Consider the following 20,616-nt stretch of genomic DNA (forward strand, 5'->3'; position numbering starts at 1 on the left):
GTTTTGAGACCTGTGGGTTATATAAAGAAATCTGAATTTTACCCTAAGAGTGATGAGGAGCCATTGAAGGATTTTAAGCAGAAGAGTGACACGGAAGGTCACTGGTGAGGTGGAGTGTGAGTTGGTGGGAAGCATGATAGGAAGCCCATTTGGAAGAGGCTGTTAGAGTAACTCAGGACAGGAAGATGGTGGCCTGGCCAAAGGCAATGGCTTTTGAGGACTGGATAGAAATGGGACGTCTTGAGGTATAGTAATTAAGGCAGTACAATTTTAAGACTCCATCTGTTTTTGACATTCATCAATATTGTTGCATGAATCAATGGTCCATTCCTTTGTAATTTTAAAAAATAATTATAAATTCACAAGAACTGGAAAAGATAGTAAAAAAAGCCCCATTTATCCTTCACCTGGTATTCCCCAATGGTTACATCCTAACATAATTATACTAAAATATTGGAGGGAGAAATCTGACATGGTGCCATTTGTGTGTTATAGTTCTGTCATTTCATCACATATGTAAACTTTTGTAACTGGCGCTGCATTTGAGATACAGAACAATTACATAGTATATTGACAAAAAGAGTATATACTAAGTATATGTTATCTAATTCTAAGAAGGCTAAGAATAGTCAAAAAGTACACAGAGTACATGGACAGTTGATGCCAATTTGTGTTGACAGAAATTGGAACAGTAGTTACCTGGAAGTGAATGGTGGGTGGTTTTTTGGCTGCAAACGTGGTTTATCAAAGCCCATCAAAGTGCTCACTTAACATCTGTACATTTTATTTCATGTAAATTACAGCTCAGTAAAAAGCTTAAGGAAAAATAGAAATAATATTCCAAAAATGAAAGTTTTTTTTACTAGTTTCCTCTTAGAATAGCCCTGTAACACATGTTTTGTTTACTTCAACTATCACATTAGGTATATAATTCCAAATAACTAAAATGGACAGCACAAAAATTCACTGAGTAAATATTGCAACATTTGATTTGACCTCACTAAAACAAGAAATGCCACATGTTATTATTATTACATCTTTAACTCTCATTTGAGGGGTGCCTAGGTGGCTCATTCGGTTAAGCCTCTGCCTTCAGCTCAAGGTTATGATCTCAGGGTCCTGGGATGGAGCCCTGTGTTGGGGGGCTCCCTGCTCGGTGGGGAGCCTGCTACTTCTCCTGCCCTTCCCCCTGCTCATGCCCTCTCTCTCTCATTCTCTCAAATAAATAAATAAAATATTAGAAAAACAAACAAACAAAAAAACCAAAAAAATCTCTCACTTGAACATAGAAATGAAAGAAAGGCCAGATTAACAATCTATGTTATATAAATGTGCTAACACACTGCCTGTCTAAACAGGAAGAAGCATGATTTTTAAGTTTATTCGCATCTACTTGTTAAAAGTTATTTTTCTAATTAAATCTGTTCCCCTTCAGCAAGAATTCTTTGAACGCCTCTATGTCATGTACACAATTGGATATTCTGTCTCCTTCGGTTCCTTGGCTGTGGCTATTCTCATCATTGGCTACTTCAGGTGAGTGATTCCCAATCCCTTTCTCCATGAAGGGACAGGTTCTGTGTCCTATGCATAGAAGACGTGAGGTCTCACAATTTCTGGCCGAGATACTTTTCCCAGCACAAGTTTTTGAATTCAGCCTAGTGTTATAATATTATTTGGCTTCGAAAATTTATTTTTCATGAGGAAATTCAGGGGTTTTAGTGTTGTTGTTTAAAAGCTAAAAGAAAAATCTTTAAAAACATCAAAGCACTATGAAACCATTAAGCCTATAGATCTGCACTACAGTGTATTTGTCTGCAAAGTGTTGCTGGGTAGAGCAGAATGAGCTGCAAAAATTTTCATTCATGTTGCAAAGACTTCATTTTTCCCAAATGATTTTGGTGCCATTGGACAGAAATTCATTTTAAATAATCCCCCAAATGATCTGATATTATATCTAAAGAAGTCATATTTGTTGCTTCTGTTATGTTTTATTTTTTATCCACTGAAACTTTTGCCCAATTCAATTCAATTTGGTATAAATCAGTACAAAATTTTGAGCACCAATATGGAGATAAAGCAGTGTACAACATATATGGGAAATGTATACTCATGATGCTTGCACCTGGTTTGTGATACACATAACTAAGAAAACAATTAGTATACGTGTGAGAAATGGTATGATTCAGGTGGTGTATGGTAATTGGGAAGGCAGAGTAAGGGTATGAAGTGAAATTTCAAAAGATGCATGACTATAAATAAGATGTATCCCAAAGAGAATACCAGGGGACAGAATTCCAAACCCAAGTTTAGATCAAAGCATGGAATATTTGAGAATTCAGAGTTTTGGTGCAGATGAGTGATGGGTAGTGAGACTGTGGGTTATATGAAGAAATTTGAACTTTACCCTAAGAGTGACGAAGAGCCACTGAAGGAGTTTAAGCAGAAGCATGACATGAAAGGTCACTTGTGAGGTGGAGTGTGAGTTGGTGGGAAGCATGATAGGAAGCCCATTTGGAAGAGGCTGTTAGAGTAACTCAGGAAAGGAAGATGGTGGCCTGACTAGGGGCAGTGGATTGAGGATTGGATAGAAATGGAAGGTCTTGAGCTATAGTAATTAAGGCAATAACATTTTAAGACTTCAGTGTTAAATTATGCATGGGGAAAAAGAATGAGGATAGATGACCAAAGAGGCTAAAACTGACTAGATAAGAGAGGGAGACTTCCTAGAACACATTGACATGTGAACTGATATTTCAATGATGAGAAGGAATTTAGTATATTCTAGATGATGGGAACAGAATGTGCAAAACTCAGAGGCAGAAAAGAGCAGGGTAGACTCTGGGAACATTGAAGAATCCCATGAGAATGCAACATTTGGAGCATAGGGTGGAGTGGCCATATAGGAATGACTAGGAAGAAACTAGATTTTGCGGCACTGTGTTTTGCAGGTCTTTGTCAAAGGCTTTGAATTTTATCTTGTAAGGGTAGAGAATAGGGAGCTCATGAAGTTTTTAAAGCAGAAGGGGAACACAGATTTGTGGAATTATGGTGGGGTTCCTCAAAACAGTTTCATGAAATTGGCTTGGCAGTATTATCCCATTTTACAGACCTAAGGACCTAAAGTTCAGTGTCCAAGTTCACAAGGTCGTAGGTAGTACAGTTGGAAACAGAACCTCATCTTCTAATTCCTATCCAGAGTTCATTCTATTATACTAAATGTAGCTCTGGTTGTTCAGAATAATAGATGAATATTTATGAGAAAAAAATTTCTACATAAAATTTCAGGAGGATACAAATCACTAAGTAGTAATTCTTCAATTTACATAGTAATTTATCACTATTTAACAAATTCTTTCTATATGATACTTTTATATAATTACTAAACTATATAGCATAATGTTACACAAAAATTTCAGAAACTCTTCTGTTTCACACAACAAAATGCTTTTTTATTAGGATAGTAAATAGTGTTGAGTCTTCTAAAAATCAGTACCCATTTGTATACTGTGATGGCACTATTTGTGGTCAATAATTTCCACAGATACGTGACAACCTATCTGGTCAAATCCTGTTCACTTGTGAACACACTGCCCAAAAGGAATTGACCAATGAGGAGGACTGTCTGGGTACAATGGACTTGCATGCGTGTTCCTAACATACAAACAAGATATTTCTGAAATATCTAAATTTAGCTCATTCTCAGTCGGTCTATCCCTACTATATTATGAAATGTAAAAACATATTATTGGATTAAAATTTTTTCTTACTCTCTTATACTTGTGTACTTTGTCCTTTCTGGAAAAGAAGTAGTAATAGGGTGATCTTTGTACAGGAAGGTATTGTCTTGTCTTGCAGTCAAGCAATGGTAGAGGTGGGTTAGATTCTACAACCCTTTCTTAGTGTATTTTCCCATTAAACTAAAGAAAAGATCTCTTTTGGAGTTAGCTCTTTGTACAGGAAATTAGTAATACTGTATCTTCTTCTGTGTATGTTATGACTTAACTTGTGTCTAAGATTCTTTTATAAACGCAAAACTTTTTGTTAAAGGTTTTGTGTTAAAGTAAGTTTGTTTACTCTTTAATATTACTAGGACATAAAGTTGTGTAATGTTATCAAAATATTTTAGTTTTTCTTGTAGAGTATGTGTTGAAAATGTGAAAGCTCCATTTAAAAGAAAAGATTTTATTAATTTGAGAGAGAGTGAGGGAGAGAGAGAGATTGAGAGTGCATAAGCAAGGGGAGAGGGCAGACTCCCCACTGGGCAGGGAGTCCAACGTGGGACTCCATCCTAGGACCCTGGGATCATGACCTGAGCAGTAGGTAGACACTTAACCAACTGAGTTACCCAGGCATCCCTGAAAGCTCCGTTTTTAATAATGTTTATCCCTTTTCAAAATGATTCTCCATTAGTCATTTATTACTGTAATATATATTTTAGTATAATGCTTTAGTATAATATATCATAATAGTTAACTATGCAAAATCAAGATAAACATAGTAGTAGATCAGGTTAAATTTGAAATTATTTCTCAAAAAGTTACATTTTAGTTTTTGATCCCAGTTGTTTCAACTGGAAGTAGATAGTAATGGGTTTCTGTCTTAGTTCAGGCTTACTGTATTTTCTTCTTTTTTGGAGGAGAGTATGGACTTGTTTATGTATTTTCTTTCCCTATGTCTAATTTCATCCAAATCTAAATACTGAACATTTTCTTTCCATAGACGATTACATTGCACAAGGAACTATATCCACATGCACTTGTTTGTGTCTTTCATGCTGAGAGCTGTAAGCATCTTTGTCAAGGACAAAGTGGTCCATGCTCATATAGGAGTCAAGGAGCTGCAGTCCCTGTTGTTGCAGGATGACCTACAAAGTTCCATAGAAATGCCTTCTGTGGACAAATCACAATATGTAAGTGTTTTCACCACTTTCTCTCATTACTAATTCCTGTAACATTATAGACAAGTGAAATTTTACAGTCCACTAAATATTAACTTGTTTTGGCTTATGTAATCTCTGAATTAACCAAGATAGATGACCATTTTTTGTAATGATATTTACTACCTCAATTCTGTCCTTAAGCTTTACACTTAATTACTCATCATCCTAGACTATTAAAAGTCTTGAGCTCTTTCTGTAAGAACATTCTGGAATGGAAACTTCAAAAATCACATGACCGGAGTGCATTTGATGTATGGCTCATACTAGCTGTCATGGCTTGCCATGTTCAGAAGTAAAAAGCCCACTTGCCAAACCAGAATTGTGTTATTTGAAAGCCCATGACATTTACTTTATTGTAGATTCACGCCTGTTCCAATATAAGATTCCAGGGTACTTGATTCTGCTCTGAAATATGCTGGTGTTACTTAGTAAATAGAATCACTCAATAATTCAGTTAATTAAATCACTGATGCACTATATCTGGGAATTAAGTGTAATAGATTATATGTCTTGATGGTATGAATTAATACCCTTTCTCTGGCTTTGGCTTTTGCCCTGTAACTTTGTAGTCCCTGCTGATTCTGATTCTGGGCTGGTTTTTGTGACTTGTTTTATCCAATAGAACAGAAGTGGGAGTGATAGTGTGGCAGTGAGGGCTAGAGCTCTGGGAGTGAGCTCTCAAGATTAGCAGAGCCTGGCCTAGATCAACAGAATCACCTAGCCAATGCATGGGTTCATAAGATGTAGTAAATGCATATTATTTTAGCCATTGACTTTTGGGGCAGAAAAAAAATGAGAATAAAATAAAGTCATGGTAGAATAATGGTTAATATTTCTTCTTTATGCTTTTCTGTACTTTCCTAATTTTCTCTGGCGATCAAGTATTATTTTCATAAACAGGGAAAATCAAGGAAAAGTGATTTTTTGGTGACTTTTAAAGGAAAACTTACTTTAAAAATAGAATCGAGTTGATAGTTTTAGAGATGCTGTCTTAAAATAACTTTGTTCTGGTCTCATTCAACAGTCTTGGCTTGCCTATAGACAGGAAACAGATCATAAAAAAGAAATACAGAACTACTTTTTCATGGTCTGATGTTTCATGTAGTATAATTGAGTTCTAATATGGTGCAATTCTGGTTTATTTGTAACAGATTGGGTGCAAGATTGCTGTTGTTATGTTCATTTACTTCTTGGCTACAAATTACTATTGGATCTTGGTGGAAGGTCTCTACCTGCATAGTCTAATCTTTGTGGCATTCTTTTCGGACACCAAATACCTGTGGGGCTTCATCTTGATAGGCTGGGGTAAGGTATTTATATCCCTTTTCTCTTTAAACTGTATTATGGATTTATCTTAAACCTACTGATGTGAGAGACAAAAACAAAAGAAAAAATTAAATGTCCTTACTATGTACAGCCCATTGACAAGCACTGGAAACAAGAAGAGTGACATTCCTCTAGGATCTCAGGTGCCTCAATGTTGACAATTTGCTAAGGGCAAAAGGCAATCTTAGCTTAACATTATGCTGACCTCCAAGATCCAGTAAGTCTTCTTTAACATGTAAAAATTCCTTTGGAAACTTCCTTTATCTCTACCCATCAGGTACATGTTAGCAATCATCCTTCTAGCATATGGCCCACTGACACACATCTGAAGTGTCTCAGAACTGAGCTTTTACTATATGGTAAAAAACGACCTTTTCTTAACAATAGCTAGCTCCACAGGGTCCTGGAAACCTTGTTTCCAAAATTCCTTAGGGACTTATGCTAGCATTAACCCCCTCACAATTTGAAAGTATACAGTCACATGTCCATCACAACCCAAGAGCCACTCTTTCTGCCCACGGGTCCTGTCCCCTTGCTTTAATAAAACAACCTTTTCTACCAAACACAACTCAAGAACTCTTTCTTGACTTTGTCCTGAATTCTCAGCATTTTCCTATATCATGTATCCTTAACATACTTTCAGCCATTTTCCTGAAATCTCTCCATCTTACCTTTATATCTTCTTTCTCTTCCACTGTTCATTGGGGAAGATTATTAAGATCAAGTCTACAATCCTCCCAGTAGTAACAAACTTTCCATCTTTAACTTATGGTTAGTGTTCTTAGGTCAGATTCTTGAGAGAATTCTTTGGTGGAAATATAAAAGAACACATTGTTCACCATACACATTTAGAACTGCTATGCTCATATCTTATGTCAAAATGTCCTGATTTGGCAATAATTTCACCTTAAATATTTTGATACTTAAATTTCTAAGCTATAGTAATGAATGTTGATTTACATTTTTAGATTATATGATGAGAATTCCATAAAGGAATTTATAAGATCATCTTGACTGCATTTAAAGATACAAATTACCAACTAATTATGCAGACTTATCATGTCTTTTGAAAGGAAATGATGCAGATTACTTTCTGCAAAAGTACTTTAAAAAAAAGGGGATATTTATCTCACATTCCAAAAATGCCTTCTCAGCACTACACTGGACTAGGCATTAACTCAACAGGACATGGGGAAAAGGATGTTGCTTGTTCAAATTTAAGAGAAATTGAAACTCATATGTAGTTACAATTAAGAAGCCTCATGATCAACAATTGCAGATCTCTATTGTTATTTTAATACCCACGTTATAAGGTGCTCAGCATATTAAAAAAAAATTAACTGAGCAGCTCAAGATTAAATTTGAAGGGCTTCTTTTTTCTCCTCCAAAGTAAGATTTCCTTGCTTGTTTGGCTTTAATATTGTGTTTTTAACATTTGAAAATGTGAAGTAGGGAACATTGAATTTTCTGCTAGTTAATGAATAACTAGCAGGTCTATTTACTTTAAGAAAACAAAGGGTCCATTTACTATGACATTTCATTTATTATGAAATGATTATTGTGAATAAAACTTTATTTCTGAAGGCAGCTTGTCTTTTTTAAAGCTTTCCCTTTGACTAGCAGTTGCTAAAAAAAAATGAAAAGGATATTTTACTTTTTAGGTACTTTGGAAATTTTCTGAATAGTTTTTGGTAGTTTGCCTTTAAATCAAAATTATATCTGTGTACCAATATAATTACTAGAAGTTGGTAAAGGTGTTGATAGAAAATTCAACAATGAATGTAGACATTTGTCCGAGTTACATTTTATATTTTAGATTTCTACACCACTGGTCATACATAATAAATTCCTTTTTTTTCTCTATGTACTTACTGGTTTGATAGCCAACTCCCCCAGAACTCTTACTTGGTCTCTATTGATGTGATTTGAAGTGAGGTTCCTGAGTCAATGGTCAAGAAAGAATTCTTGAGACATTATTAAGTGCAAAAGGATGTTTTTATGAAAGCTCTGGGACAGGACCACTGGGCAGAAAGAACTGTTTTGGGATCGTGAAGTGCAATTGATTCTATACTTTTTGGAGGTGGGGGAAGTAAAGACGAAGTTTCCAAAAGGATTTTCATATGCTAAATAAGACTTCTAGGATGGGGGTGGGGGGTGCCTGGGTGGCTCAGAGGGTTAAGCCTCTGCCTTCCGCTCAGGTCATGATCCTAGGGTCCTGGGATCAAGCCTCGCATCAGGACTCTCTGCTCAGTAGGGAGCCTGCTTCCGCCCGCCTCTCTCTCTGCCTGCCTCTCTGCCTACTTGTGCTCTCTGTCTGTCAGATAAATAAATAAAATCTTAAAAAAAAAAGACTTATAGGATGGGGGGTGCTAGCTATTGTCAAGCTAAGGTTGTTTTTTCCCCTCTAGCAAGACATTAACATTAAAACAGTTGGGAGTTCCTGGAGGAATGTCATATTCTGCCTGCCTCAAGTATTTGTCAATGAGCTCCAGGTTATAAAGAAGTTTAATTTTATCTGCATTTCCTTTTGCCTTTGTTCTTCACATCCTCTGTTACTCAGTCTGTTCCTCTTTAAAGTCAGGAGTTTGTCTCACTTAACCTGCGAAGTTATTTTTCAGACCTTTCTATGAAAAAAACCCAGAATTTTTAAAAAGTCCAGTGGGTTCGACATGAATATGAATTTCTTCCCTTCCTATACAAATTTATTGATTTGCTCACAAGAACTTTGGCATTGGAATGATGACTACAGTAGATAAGCATCGTTACTTGAAGTGGTCTTTTCATCAAATGGTTTAGGAACAAACATGAAAGCAAGTAGGCCTCCTATAGAAGCTTGCTTTGAAAAACATTTTACATGTGCTGTATCACACACAATTAAGCACAATCTAAAACACTGATAACCAATCTTTAGAGAATTATGGTTCCACATTTGATCTACCTTCTGAATCTCTGTTTGCAACTCCATTAAAAAAAGGTTCTAGTCTAGGGTGCATATAACTATAGTAATATTCTTTAAAGAATATCTCCCCACTGTTGGGGTGCTCAGTCTGTTAAGAGTCCAACCCTTGGTTTCTGCTTAGGTCATGATCTCAGGGTCCTGAGGTTGAGCCCCCGGTGAGTCTTTCCTTGAGCCCCATACAGGCTCCATACTCATTTTGGAGTCTGCTTGAGGTTCTCTGACTCTGCCCCTTCCCATACTCACAAGAGTGCATGCACATGTGCTCTCTCTCTCTCTCTCTCAAATAAATAAATAAAATCTTAAAAAAAACCTCCATTACTTAAATGCAGCTACTATTTAATGAATTCAATACCTAAGTCTATTTGATTAATAGACTATTTTCCCCTTAGCACTGACATTCTATTTAGAATATCATCTGATTTAGAAATCAAAAGATTTCTGATCATTTTTCTAGATTCCATTAAGAAAAACAATGATCAAAAACATTATAGCTGCTTTGCATGATTCTTTGCTAGAGTAATTTACACTGAATCCAATTTCACACTTTCTTCCAATGATGTGATTTATTGGCTTCACTAGAGAAGAGACCTTGCTTGGATTCCTTTGTTACTCATTGGACCCAATCATGATAACGTTAAACTCTCTTCAGCTAAATAAATAGAGCTTTATTATTCCCATTATAGTGATGTGGAGCTATAATATTTACATTGATTTTGCTGATTCTTAAGAATAAATTGGATGGGAAGGAAATTACAATCTAAAGAGGAGAAGATGCCATATCTGATCATTAATAAATTGGAGGCAAATGTTTAAAATAACTGTTTTTACACATCTTCATCACAAAACAAATGTATAGAGGAGTAAAGGCAAATTCCAATGATGACTCTGTTTTTCTTTCAATCAACCATGTTCTTAATTTTCCCTCTTCTTGCCTCAATTTTTTCATAAATAAGGCAGTTTATTCTTGGTTCCATTTTCTTCCAAGCATGCATTATTTTTCCTATATATTTAATTTTATATTTGAAAGGTGTCAGTCTTATTTCTTTATCCTTAATGTGGTAATTTGCCTCTATATTAGCAACCATTCTTAATTTTCAGCTCTCAGATAAAATGCCAGAATGTACATATTATCATATAAGATCACCTACCCTGATTATACTGTGTAGTCATGTCTCTGTTGCCAAGTTTTCCTATAGAATATTTTCATATGCTGTAGTCTCTGAAAATAATCAGGAGATGTTACATGTCCAGTTTCATTATTTCTGTATCAGGTGATCTCAATTCAGCAAATATTTTTTGATTATCCAGTTGGCAGTAATGTAATTGAAACACAGAGATATGTGTTGAAGTCTCTGCACACAATAAGCATGCAGTCTGACCCAGTAGGTTATTTTGTTTTGTGTTTGCCTATTCTGATCATACATATTACATTCAAAATATTTGATTTATAAGATCTGTTCTCCAAAAAATTATTTAGGATAGTCAATATAATACCTTTACATAATTAAAAATCTTGCATTGGCTTCAAACAAAATTTAAAAACCTAGGAAAGCTATTTCTCTCTTCCCTCATGATTTTTAATACCATTACTAGTTCTACTGAAGGTAGAGTCAATAAACAATTAGAGTCAATTAGAGTCAATAAAATTAGAGTCAATAACCATTAGAGTCAATAAAAGATCAATATTTCAGGCCTACTTTTATGAAAGATACAGAATTTGAATCTCTCTGCTTATCATTTTTCCCCAAACTTTTTAGATGTGTTTTGGGGTTTTATTCCTAACCATTTAAGATTATATAAATTATTACCTCTTTAAAATAAAACAAATTATAGTCACATTTAGATTTATATTTGTAGCAGTTATGTAGATTTATCTCACTGAGTTCACCTGGTTTCAAGATTTCACTTCATCTCCATCAATTTGATCTTTTACCGTTTCTGCCCACTGGCCATATTTAATTCAGTAAACATTTTCTTTTTTATTGTAGCTCTTCTGTTTTAGACTGGTCCTTTCCCACAATGCCTTACTCTATTCTAGAGCATTTTTTTGGGATTATAAATTAGATACATATTTAAAATATTCCTTTTGTTTCCTATAGCAATTCCATCTCAGGAGGAGGTAGCTCTTCTAAAGTTTTATAAATAGACCCTCATCTTTGTAGCAATGAAAGACTTTCAAAGGCTTTGCAATTTTCCTGAAAGAGAGATGTACTCCTTCAGTATTGGCTTAGAGAGTTGAGAACAATACTGCCAAAATCATATAGAGGTACTTCTGGGTTCCTTAAAGGATGAAACATAGGTGATGGGTATTGACTCCAGCATTCTATGATGAGTAGTGAGGGAACTGGAAGCCTAACCTAGAGTTTTGTGTCTGAGCAGTCAATACAGATGGATTCCTAGGGAAATCAAGGTTTCTGGTTGGTAAGATACTGTATGTGTTTAGCAAAGCTAGGCATCCTATGTCATGATGGGTGTCTACTTTTTAGGTCTAACTTTATACTTTATGATCAGTTTGTGATTTTACAATACTACAGTAAGGACCACAGGAAGAGGGTAAGGCTAAGGTATGGTTCTATGAAGCTTCTGAAATATCCAAAACAAGATGAAACTACATAAACCAAGGTGAGAAGATCCTATTCATGATCTTTGACTTCAGAGCATTTCTGTTTTATGCAGTTGGCTGCTGCTAAGTTTTATGTGAAGGAAGGGTTTAATTGCTAACACATTTTAACTACTATTAGTTAGTGCAAAATTTCATTTTAAAGAACAGTAGTAATGGAACCACACAAGAACCCACATCTGGGGGCGCCTGGGTGGCTCAGTGGGTTAAAAGCCTCTGCTTCGGCTTGGGTCATGATCCCAGGGTCCTGGGATCGAGCTCCGCATCGGGCTCTCTGCTCAGTGCAGAGCCTGCTTCCTCCTCTCCCTCTGCCTGCCTCTCTGCCTACTTGTGATCTCTATCTGTCAAATAAATTAAAAAAAAAAAAAGAACCCACATCTGTTTATTTTTAGTCTAAAGATTGCATCCCTCTCAGAGTCACTTATTTATACTGACATTCTATGAAGACAACTCAGTTCTCAAGGTAAATGCATTTATTAACATTCAAATTTACATTAAATTTACTCAAATTAATATTTAAATTTAAAATAACATCTAAATTTCCAAAAATTTCCCCTTATATTTATGTGTTCTCAATTATGTAATAATATGATACTAATATTGGTGATCAAAAATCCTTAAGGGATACCTGGGTGGCTCAGTCAATAAGTGTCTGCCTTTGGTTCAGGTCATGATCCCAGGATCCTGGGATTGAGCCCCACATAGAGCTCCCTGCTCAGTGGGAAGTCTGCTTCTCCCTCTTCCACTCCCCCTGCTTGTGTTTCCTCTCTTGCTGTGTCTCTCTCTGCCAAATGAATAAATAAAATCTTAAAAAAAATCTTTAAATCTCAGAGTGGTTTCAATTCGTTTTCATCCATAGTTGCCTCTGTGCTAGTTTTGTGAGTGGAAGTCTTCCAAGATGATGAGAAAAGTAATTTCATTAAGACATGGTATCTGATATAAGGTATTTGTTATAATTATCATCTAAAACAGAATTCCAACCCAAGGACCCTTGATCAATGTGTATAGAACACCACACAGGAAATTGCTTGATTGGGAGATTGTAAAGGAAGCAAAAGATAAAGACCTATAAATGAGAAAATGTGAAAATTCTGATCAAGACTAAAGATAGTCAAAGCAGCAGAAGAGTAAAGGGAGATGCATCAGGACTTTTTGAACCACTGTATCAGAAGGAACTCTACTGCATTATACAACATCATTCTTGTTTTTTCTTCATAGTGCTGATTGATAACCAAAGTTATGTTATTAGTTTTGCATCTCCTTCCAGCATATGCTTCAGAAAAATAGGGATATTGCTGGTTTATTGTTTTATCTTCTGAAAGTAGAGTAATCCTTGACACATACCTAGGCACTTAATAAATGGTTATGGGATAGATGGACGGATGGATGGATAGGTAGGTGGGTAGATACAGAGATGGATAGAAAGATAGATAAAATATGTGAACTGAACTTAAGGAATAACTAGAATTGGGTAGATCTGTTTTTTAAAATATTTTATTTATTTACTTGCCATAAAGAAAGAGAGAGAGAACGAGCACAAGCAGGGGGAGTAGCAGCCAGGGGAGAAACAGGCTCCCCACTGAGCAATGAACCCCGATGTAAGACTCAATTCTAGGACTCTGGGACCATGAGCTGAGCTGAAGGCAGATGCTTAACCAATTGAGCATACCCCGGCATCCCTAAGTAGATCTATTTTGACAAAAACAATTTCCAATTCTCATAGAATTTGAGCATTTTCAAAATGATGTTTGAAATTCAGATGTTCTAGCAAACAAATAAAATTTGAACATGGAATCATAAAATCTAATAGCCACGCTGGCAGGCTGAGGTTAAATTCAATTAGATGATCACTGAGAAGGCCAAAAATTTTCTATTGCAGGATATCATCTTGTTTTCACTTTTAATAGCATTTTCCTACATCTGAATCTATTCTTTTTCACTTTTTGCTAAAAAAAGATTATTTGAAAAATTGAAAGTGTGTTTTTATTTATTTTTATTTATTTATTTATTTTTAAAGATTTTATTTATTTATTTGACAGAGAGATCACAAGTAGGCAGAGAGGCAGGCAGAGAGAGAGGAGGAAGCAGGCTCCCTGCCAAGCAGAGAGCCCGATGCGGGGCTCGATCCCAGGACTCTGAGATCACGACCTGAGCCGAAGGGAGCGGCTTAACCCACTGAGCCACCCAGGCGCCCCGAAAGTGTGTTTTTAAAAGGAAATAATTTAATATTGTGTTTAGTAAAAAATGTTCTAAGTTAGATTAAAATTTTTCTCTCCCTTTTAAGGTGCTTCTTAACGTTTGCAATGTTTCCATAATGCTCTCTTTTTCCTTTCTTTTAACCACTTTCATAAATTCCACAGAATGAGAAGTTGTCCATTAAATCCTTTGGTCCTATTTTGCTGTGTTCCACAGAAGCTATTATTTGTGATTTTTTTGTGTGTGCTGTCAGAGTCTTATCAACTATAACAAGAACTGAACAGTCAGCCTTTACCATAGGTGGCCTTTTCAGGCTTATGGAAAGTCAATGTAATAGATCTGATGTTACAAGCTCACAAGGTGTTTAACATTTATGAGGGATACATATCTCACACTCAATTCACCAGACTCATATAGCAGGCACCCCTTGGTCTAAATGCATGCAAATGTTTGTCTTCAGCCAATATGAACCCCTCAAAAAGAAGAGGCTAAACTGATCAAAACTTTTCAGTTTTGTAACTTCTCAATATAGCTTCTTTTAGAATGGCTAAGTTCTAATTTTTTAAAATGACAGCCTCCCTGCTGCTTCTCATGAAATCTGTCATGTTTCTTCACTCCTCCTTGAAAGCCTGTAGCTGTCAGGGTGGCACGAGTCAAGTCCAGTGCTCCAACTACTGCCTCTTCTGGCCCCAGTAACTTCTCTCCCCTCCCAATATAGCTTGAGGGATCTATCCCTCAAGGGAAAATTGGGCCCAACCTTCAATCTTTAGACTTTCAGGAACAAATGACAGCAAGGTACCTGCTCATTTTTTTGAATGGACAAGATGAAAATTAAGTGGAATTTCTCGTTGATATATCAACATTTTTCATATCTGTTTTTCTCTCTCAACTTTCTAAATTTTAAATTAATTATTTTTAAAGATTTTATTTACTTATTTGACAGAGAGAGAGAGAGATCACAAGTAGGCAGAGAGGCAGACAGAGAGAGAGGGGGAAGCGGGCTCCCTGCTGAGCAGAAAGCCTGATGTGGGGCTGGAACCCAGGACCCTGAGAACATGACCTGAGCTCATGTGGAGGCTTAACCCATTGAGCCACCCAGGCGCCCCTCTCTTTCAACTTTTAATAGTATATTCTTATGTGTGTTGAGAATGAGATTAAAAAATTTCCTTAATCTTAAATATGGTCTCTGAATCCTTTTTTGATTGCAGGGTTCCCAGCAGCATTTGCTGTGGCCTGGGCTGTGGCACGAGCAACTCTGGCTGATGCAAGGTGAGTGAAAAAGGAGAGGTAAAGAGAGCACCTCCGATTTTCTCAAGACTCAGTTTTCCTGCCTGGAACTGACACTTGCTGCTGTTGTTGATCCCATGTCCTCTCAGGGATGTTATGTAGGAAATACCTTGATGTGATTGTAGCCTTTGATACATTACCAGTAAGCTATCCAATCCCAGAGGTCATGGGACAGAAAGACTCACAGACCAGATTAGGATGCTTGACCTCTTTGGTTTATAATATTTAAAAATATATTGTGAGAAGCAAGGGGAAGGAGATGGTTAAGTTACCACAGGATATGATGTAAGCATGTGGAAGGATCACACCACCTGATTCCCAGGATGGGCAATTTTCAGATCTGTGCCACATCAGTTTTCCCCACTTCATGGTGTGGGTATGAAGCCCAGATATGAGATTGCAGCAAGGAGACCCACAGACAGAAGGTGCCTTGGGCCAATGACCACACATTTGCTTTTTCATATTTTGGGAGGCAAGTATGCCTGGTTGTAGCTGTAGCTTGCTAGTTAGCCTGCTAAACAGCTTTGGGTTTTATTTGTGTTTCTTGGGCAAAGGATATGTGGGATGGGTTTCACCAATCAGTAGCTGAATTAAGATGTTAAGAATATTGAGCACTTCCTGTGTATCAGGGAATATTTTGTGCCTCATATATTTGGTGTATCATGAGTGTTTATTTATTTATTAAGATTTTATTTATTTATTTTAAGAAAGAGATGCGGTTGGGGGGAGAGGCAGAGAGAGAGGGGGAGAGAATCTCAAGCTGACTCTGCACTTAGCATGGAGCCCAATGCAGGGCTTGATCTCACTGCCCTGAGGTTGTGACCTGAGCTGAAACCAAGAATCAGAGGCTTGACTGACTGGGCCACCCAGGTGCCCCAGGTGTATCATGAATATTTAGTGTCTAGTTATACTTATGTTTAACATGCATAGGGTCCACTTATTACCTATTTAGTTGAATTTGATGCAAACTATGGGTTTCATCCATCCCATTTTTTTTTTTTTTTTGGTCTTCTATAGCACAATTAAATGTTTTCAGAAAAGAAAACAAATGCACATTAGAGTTGGAATCCATCCTAGTGATTCAATAGGATTTTCAAGTAGACTGGGGTTCATTTAAAGAGGAATTTTATTTTATTTTATTTTTAAAGATTTTATTTATTTATTTATTTGGGAGAAAGAGAAACAGAGACAGTGAGAGAGAGCACAGGCGAGGAGGAAAGGGAGAAGCAGGCTTCCCGCTGAGCAGGGAGCCCAACATGACAATCCCAGGACCCTGGCATCACAGTCTGAGCCCAAGGCAGACACTTTTCCAGCTGAGCCACCCAGGCACCCCGAAAGCAGAATTTTAAAGTATAGGGCAGTGATGCTGGATGATAGTTAAAGATGCTTTTTTAGACTAAGGCAGACCTGAGTTCAAATCTTGGTCCAGCTATTAGTTTTGGAACCACGGGAAACACACATGACCTTTTTATATGCCCATTCCTTAGTTTAAAGCAGAGATAATAATGTATGAATTACATTAATATAGACAAAACACAGCACAGAGCCTGGCAGCTAGTAGGCACTAAATGGGAACATGATGAGAAAGGGGTTCAGGTACAAGTAACTCACTGGCCTGTTCTGCTACTTCTTGGTTCTCTGACAACAGATGCCCTACCTGACCTCTCTGAGCCTTGGTTTTTTCATTGATCAAATACAGATAAAATGAATATTCACTCCACAAGAGTGTTGTAAGATTGAATGAGATATTGTACATAAAATACTATAGGGTTTGGAATAGTAAATACTAAATACTTATTAACAAGTATTATTCCTTTAATTATTTCATTAATTTATACCTATACATAATGTCTGATAAAAATAATGTTTTTTGTTTATTGTTATTCCATTAGAAAGCAGGACTTATCCTTTCATTAATCTTAACTGATGATATTTATCCTATCAAGTCCATGGAGCCTTGATTCTGCTAAAATTAGAGCTTATAAATGAAGCTGGACAAGAGATGGGGGCCAGATCTTCCAGACCTTTATAGGTCATACTAGGATTTTTGGCATTTTTTTTCAGTGATCATGACAACAAATTTGCATTGTATAAAGATCATTGCCAGGATACTGACGGAAAATTGGAGAAAAGCAATAACAAAGATGAAGCTACATTTTTGAATGATACCCACATTCCAGACACTTTTTAAGGTTCTGCAAATATTAACTTATTTGCACTTCCTATCAACCCTATGAGACTGAGACCAGAAAAACTTTACCTGGCATTGCACAGCCACAAATAGTAGAGAAGGAATTTTCTAGACAGTTAGGTTCCAGAGGCACTCAATAAATACAATGGGCAGACTAGAGGTTTCTATTAAGATCACTGGTATTTATTTTCTGTGGAGGAGGCGTGTTGAAGAGGGATTCCTTTTACAATATCACTGACAGCTGTTCACCCTTCAGTTGCTTAAACAACCCTGATAATGAGGAGTGTGTGGTGGACAATGCCCATTGTACACTGGACAGTTTTTCTTACCTTCATTTTATCTACTCTTTGTCCTTCTACCACTTGTAGTTCTTCCTACTCTCTTGATAAGAAATAGTCCATCACTTGTCTTGGACTTTTCAGTAGTTCACAGTTTTTATTTAGGTATGAGTTCAAGCTTGTGCATTTGTACTGCATGTAAGCATACAGCATTGTCTACTAGCACATGTTTTTCTCATTCACATGATAAAATTATATCCACCTTTCATGGTGTTCAGAAAGGAAAGCCATAGCTACAAGTACTCTACCACTTCAGTGTGTTTCAAAGGTGCTATTTTCCCATGTAAAATCTTCATAAAATTCCTTAGCATTTTGTATGTAGATTCTATAATTAATTTCTTTCTTACATACTGTCTTATTTCTCTTGATGTTCATCTATAGCGGTCAGATTAAAAAAATTATGAATTACAAATGGGCACGAGTGAAATTCTCTGTTTTACGATAGAGAACTGTCCAAAGCTTGCCAATTAGTTCTTATGGATCTATTTTGCCACTTTCCTCCATTTGCTAAGTGTCTATTGAGCAAAGATAAAGTTTGACTCATGCAAGTTGTGAGTTACTAGGAAATGTGTTTTCTCGTCCATTCGTTAATTGTGGCAGTTTCTTTCAGTCTCAGCCTTCCCATTTGTAAAATGGGAATATTCGTGGCTGTGAGTAAGATTGAGTCTGCTGGGGGTAGATTTGAAAATCCGATGAAAGCCCATTTATGAAAAGACTTTGTAAACCCCAGCTTCTATACAAACATTAGGTTAATAGCTGAGGGTTAATATTATCAACAATATCATCATTGCTATACGTGTACAATGATACTGGAAATGTCAAAGAAGACTTAAGAGTGTCTGCTATTTGATTTCTTGGGGGGGGGTGGGTTGAGTCAGTAAAGAGGTACTAGATAATGCTATATACTTTCACCTGAGATGTGGAACCATAAAACTTACACTTGAAGTTTTAGAGAATGTAAATCCTAAGGCATTTTTTTGGTTTAATCCCTCATTTGCCAGATGAATAAAATGAGACCCAGAGATATCAGGTTGCATCTTCACAGCCTGTAGCAAATTTGACTCATTCATCCGTTCAATAGACATTCTGAGCCTTGAGCACAGAATGCAAGCAAGTATATTCACAAACGCATTTTTTAAAAAAGATTTTATTCATTTATTTGACAGATAGAGATTACATGTAGGCAGAGAGGCAGGCAGAGAGAGAGAGAGAGGAGGAAGCAAGGTCCCTGCTGAGCAGAGAGCACAATGCGGGACTCGATCCCAGGACCCTGGGATCATGACCCGAGCCAAAGGCAGAGGCTTTAACCCACTGAGCCACCCAGGCACCCCTCACAAACGCATTTTATATTGAATTAGATAATTAGTTTTCTTAGTTATCTTGTATTATTTCTTTTTTTTTTAAAGATTTTATTTATTTATTTGAGAGAGAGACAGTGAGAGAGAGCATGAGCGAGGAGAAAGTCAGAGAGAGAAGCGGACTCCCTGCGGAGCCGGAGCCCGATGCGGGACTCGATCCCAGGACTCCAGGATCATGACCTGAGCCGAAGGCAGTCGTCCAACCAACTGAGCCACCCAGGCGTCCCATCTTGTATTATTTCTTGAAAATTATGAACTAAATCATAAACCATTAATAGTCATGTATTTTCAAGGAAAAATTATTTTTCAAGGAAAAAAGTTTATTTTTGAGGCAAAGAATCTCCTTTAGCTACATAATACTTAAAAAATGCAACTGATACTGAATATTTCTCTAAAACAGTTGAGTTAATGTAAAAAAATTAAAGATGTTAGATCATGTTGACTCCTCTGTGCAAAACATTTATTCATACCAACTCAGAATAAAATCTTGAATTTTATAGTGCCCTGATCTGAGCAGGATAATTGGGTTAAGAGGTCATTTTATATTTATTTTGCATATAAAATAAAACTGTATTATCACATACATAGCATGATTTCAAAATTGCCTAATTTGATTTTTCTTGGAATTCAGCTTCTCTCTAGATAGAGAGTTTTTGAGGGCTTTCTTGAGAGTAATCTGACCTACATATAGTCCTCTGTCACAAAGTTTGAGCTTGGAGCATCTCCAAAGGACAGGTGGGGTCTCTACTCCTATCTCTTACATTTGAGATTCTTCTTTTTCTGATCTGGACTTTCAAAGCTAGAACTCTGATTTTCTCTGCATCCTGGCTGTTTAGAGGTAAGCAAATCAGATCCAGTTTTGAAGACATTCTAGGTGATATTGAAGTCTAAAGGAAGTCTTACAGTTCTGAAATTCTATCAAAAGTTACTTGACTTAGGTAGGGTAAGAAAGTTGAATAGTTTTGATTGGACAAATGAGCTTAAAAAGTGAGTATTTTTGTTTCTCCTTTTACTTGCAAAAGTGAAACACCCTATATGATACCTCATTACCTTTTCCCTGCTCATGCAAAGGAAATGGAATGATGACAGGAAAGGCGGGTCCTGTAATGCAAAGGACCAAGAAAAGATAACCTCTATCATATCTAGGAAATCTGCAAGGGTCTCAGAACTTCTGTACTTCCTCTTCTCAGAATGTGAGTTATGGACATAATGCAGTGTTCATTTCACTGGATTCCTCCTGCAGAACATGCATTTCCTATTCCTAATCCTGGCTGTAGAGAGTTTCTACTTTCTAGGCAGAACTGGGTGCCTCATCCTTACCTTTCAGAACTGCATTTTTACTGACTTTCATTTCTGCATTTTCTAGAGCATTAAAATTTCATTTACAAAGTCTGAATAGAGG

At 36.6% G+C, this 20,616-nt stretch overlaps 1 protein-coding gene across 1 annotated transcript in view; it reads left to right on the top strand.

Annotated features, from left to right (window-relative positions):
* Positions 1–20,616, top strand: part of PTH2R (parathyroid hormone 2 receptor) — an 89,170-nt gene that overhangs the window by 42,338 nt on the left and 26,216 nt on the right. The window contains exons 5-8 of the mRNA XM_047721434.1: positions 1,436–1,533; positions 4,720–4,909; positions 6,091–6,244; positions 15,249–15,309. Coding sequence (XP_047577390.1) covers positions 1,436–1,533; positions 4,720–4,909; positions 6,091–6,244; positions 15,249–15,309 — 503 coding nt within the window. The remainder of the gene's footprint in view (positions 1–1,435; positions 1,534–4,719; positions 4,910–6,090; positions 6,245–15,248; positions 15,310–20,616) is intronic.

This window comes from Lutra lutra, chromosome 3 (genome assembly GCF_902655055.1).
Source record: "Lutra lutra chromosome 3, mLutLut1.2, whole genome shotgun sequence".
Taxonomy (NCBI): domain Eukaryota; kingdom Metazoa; phylum Chordata; class Mammalia; order Carnivora; family Mustelidae; genus Lutra; species Lutra lutra.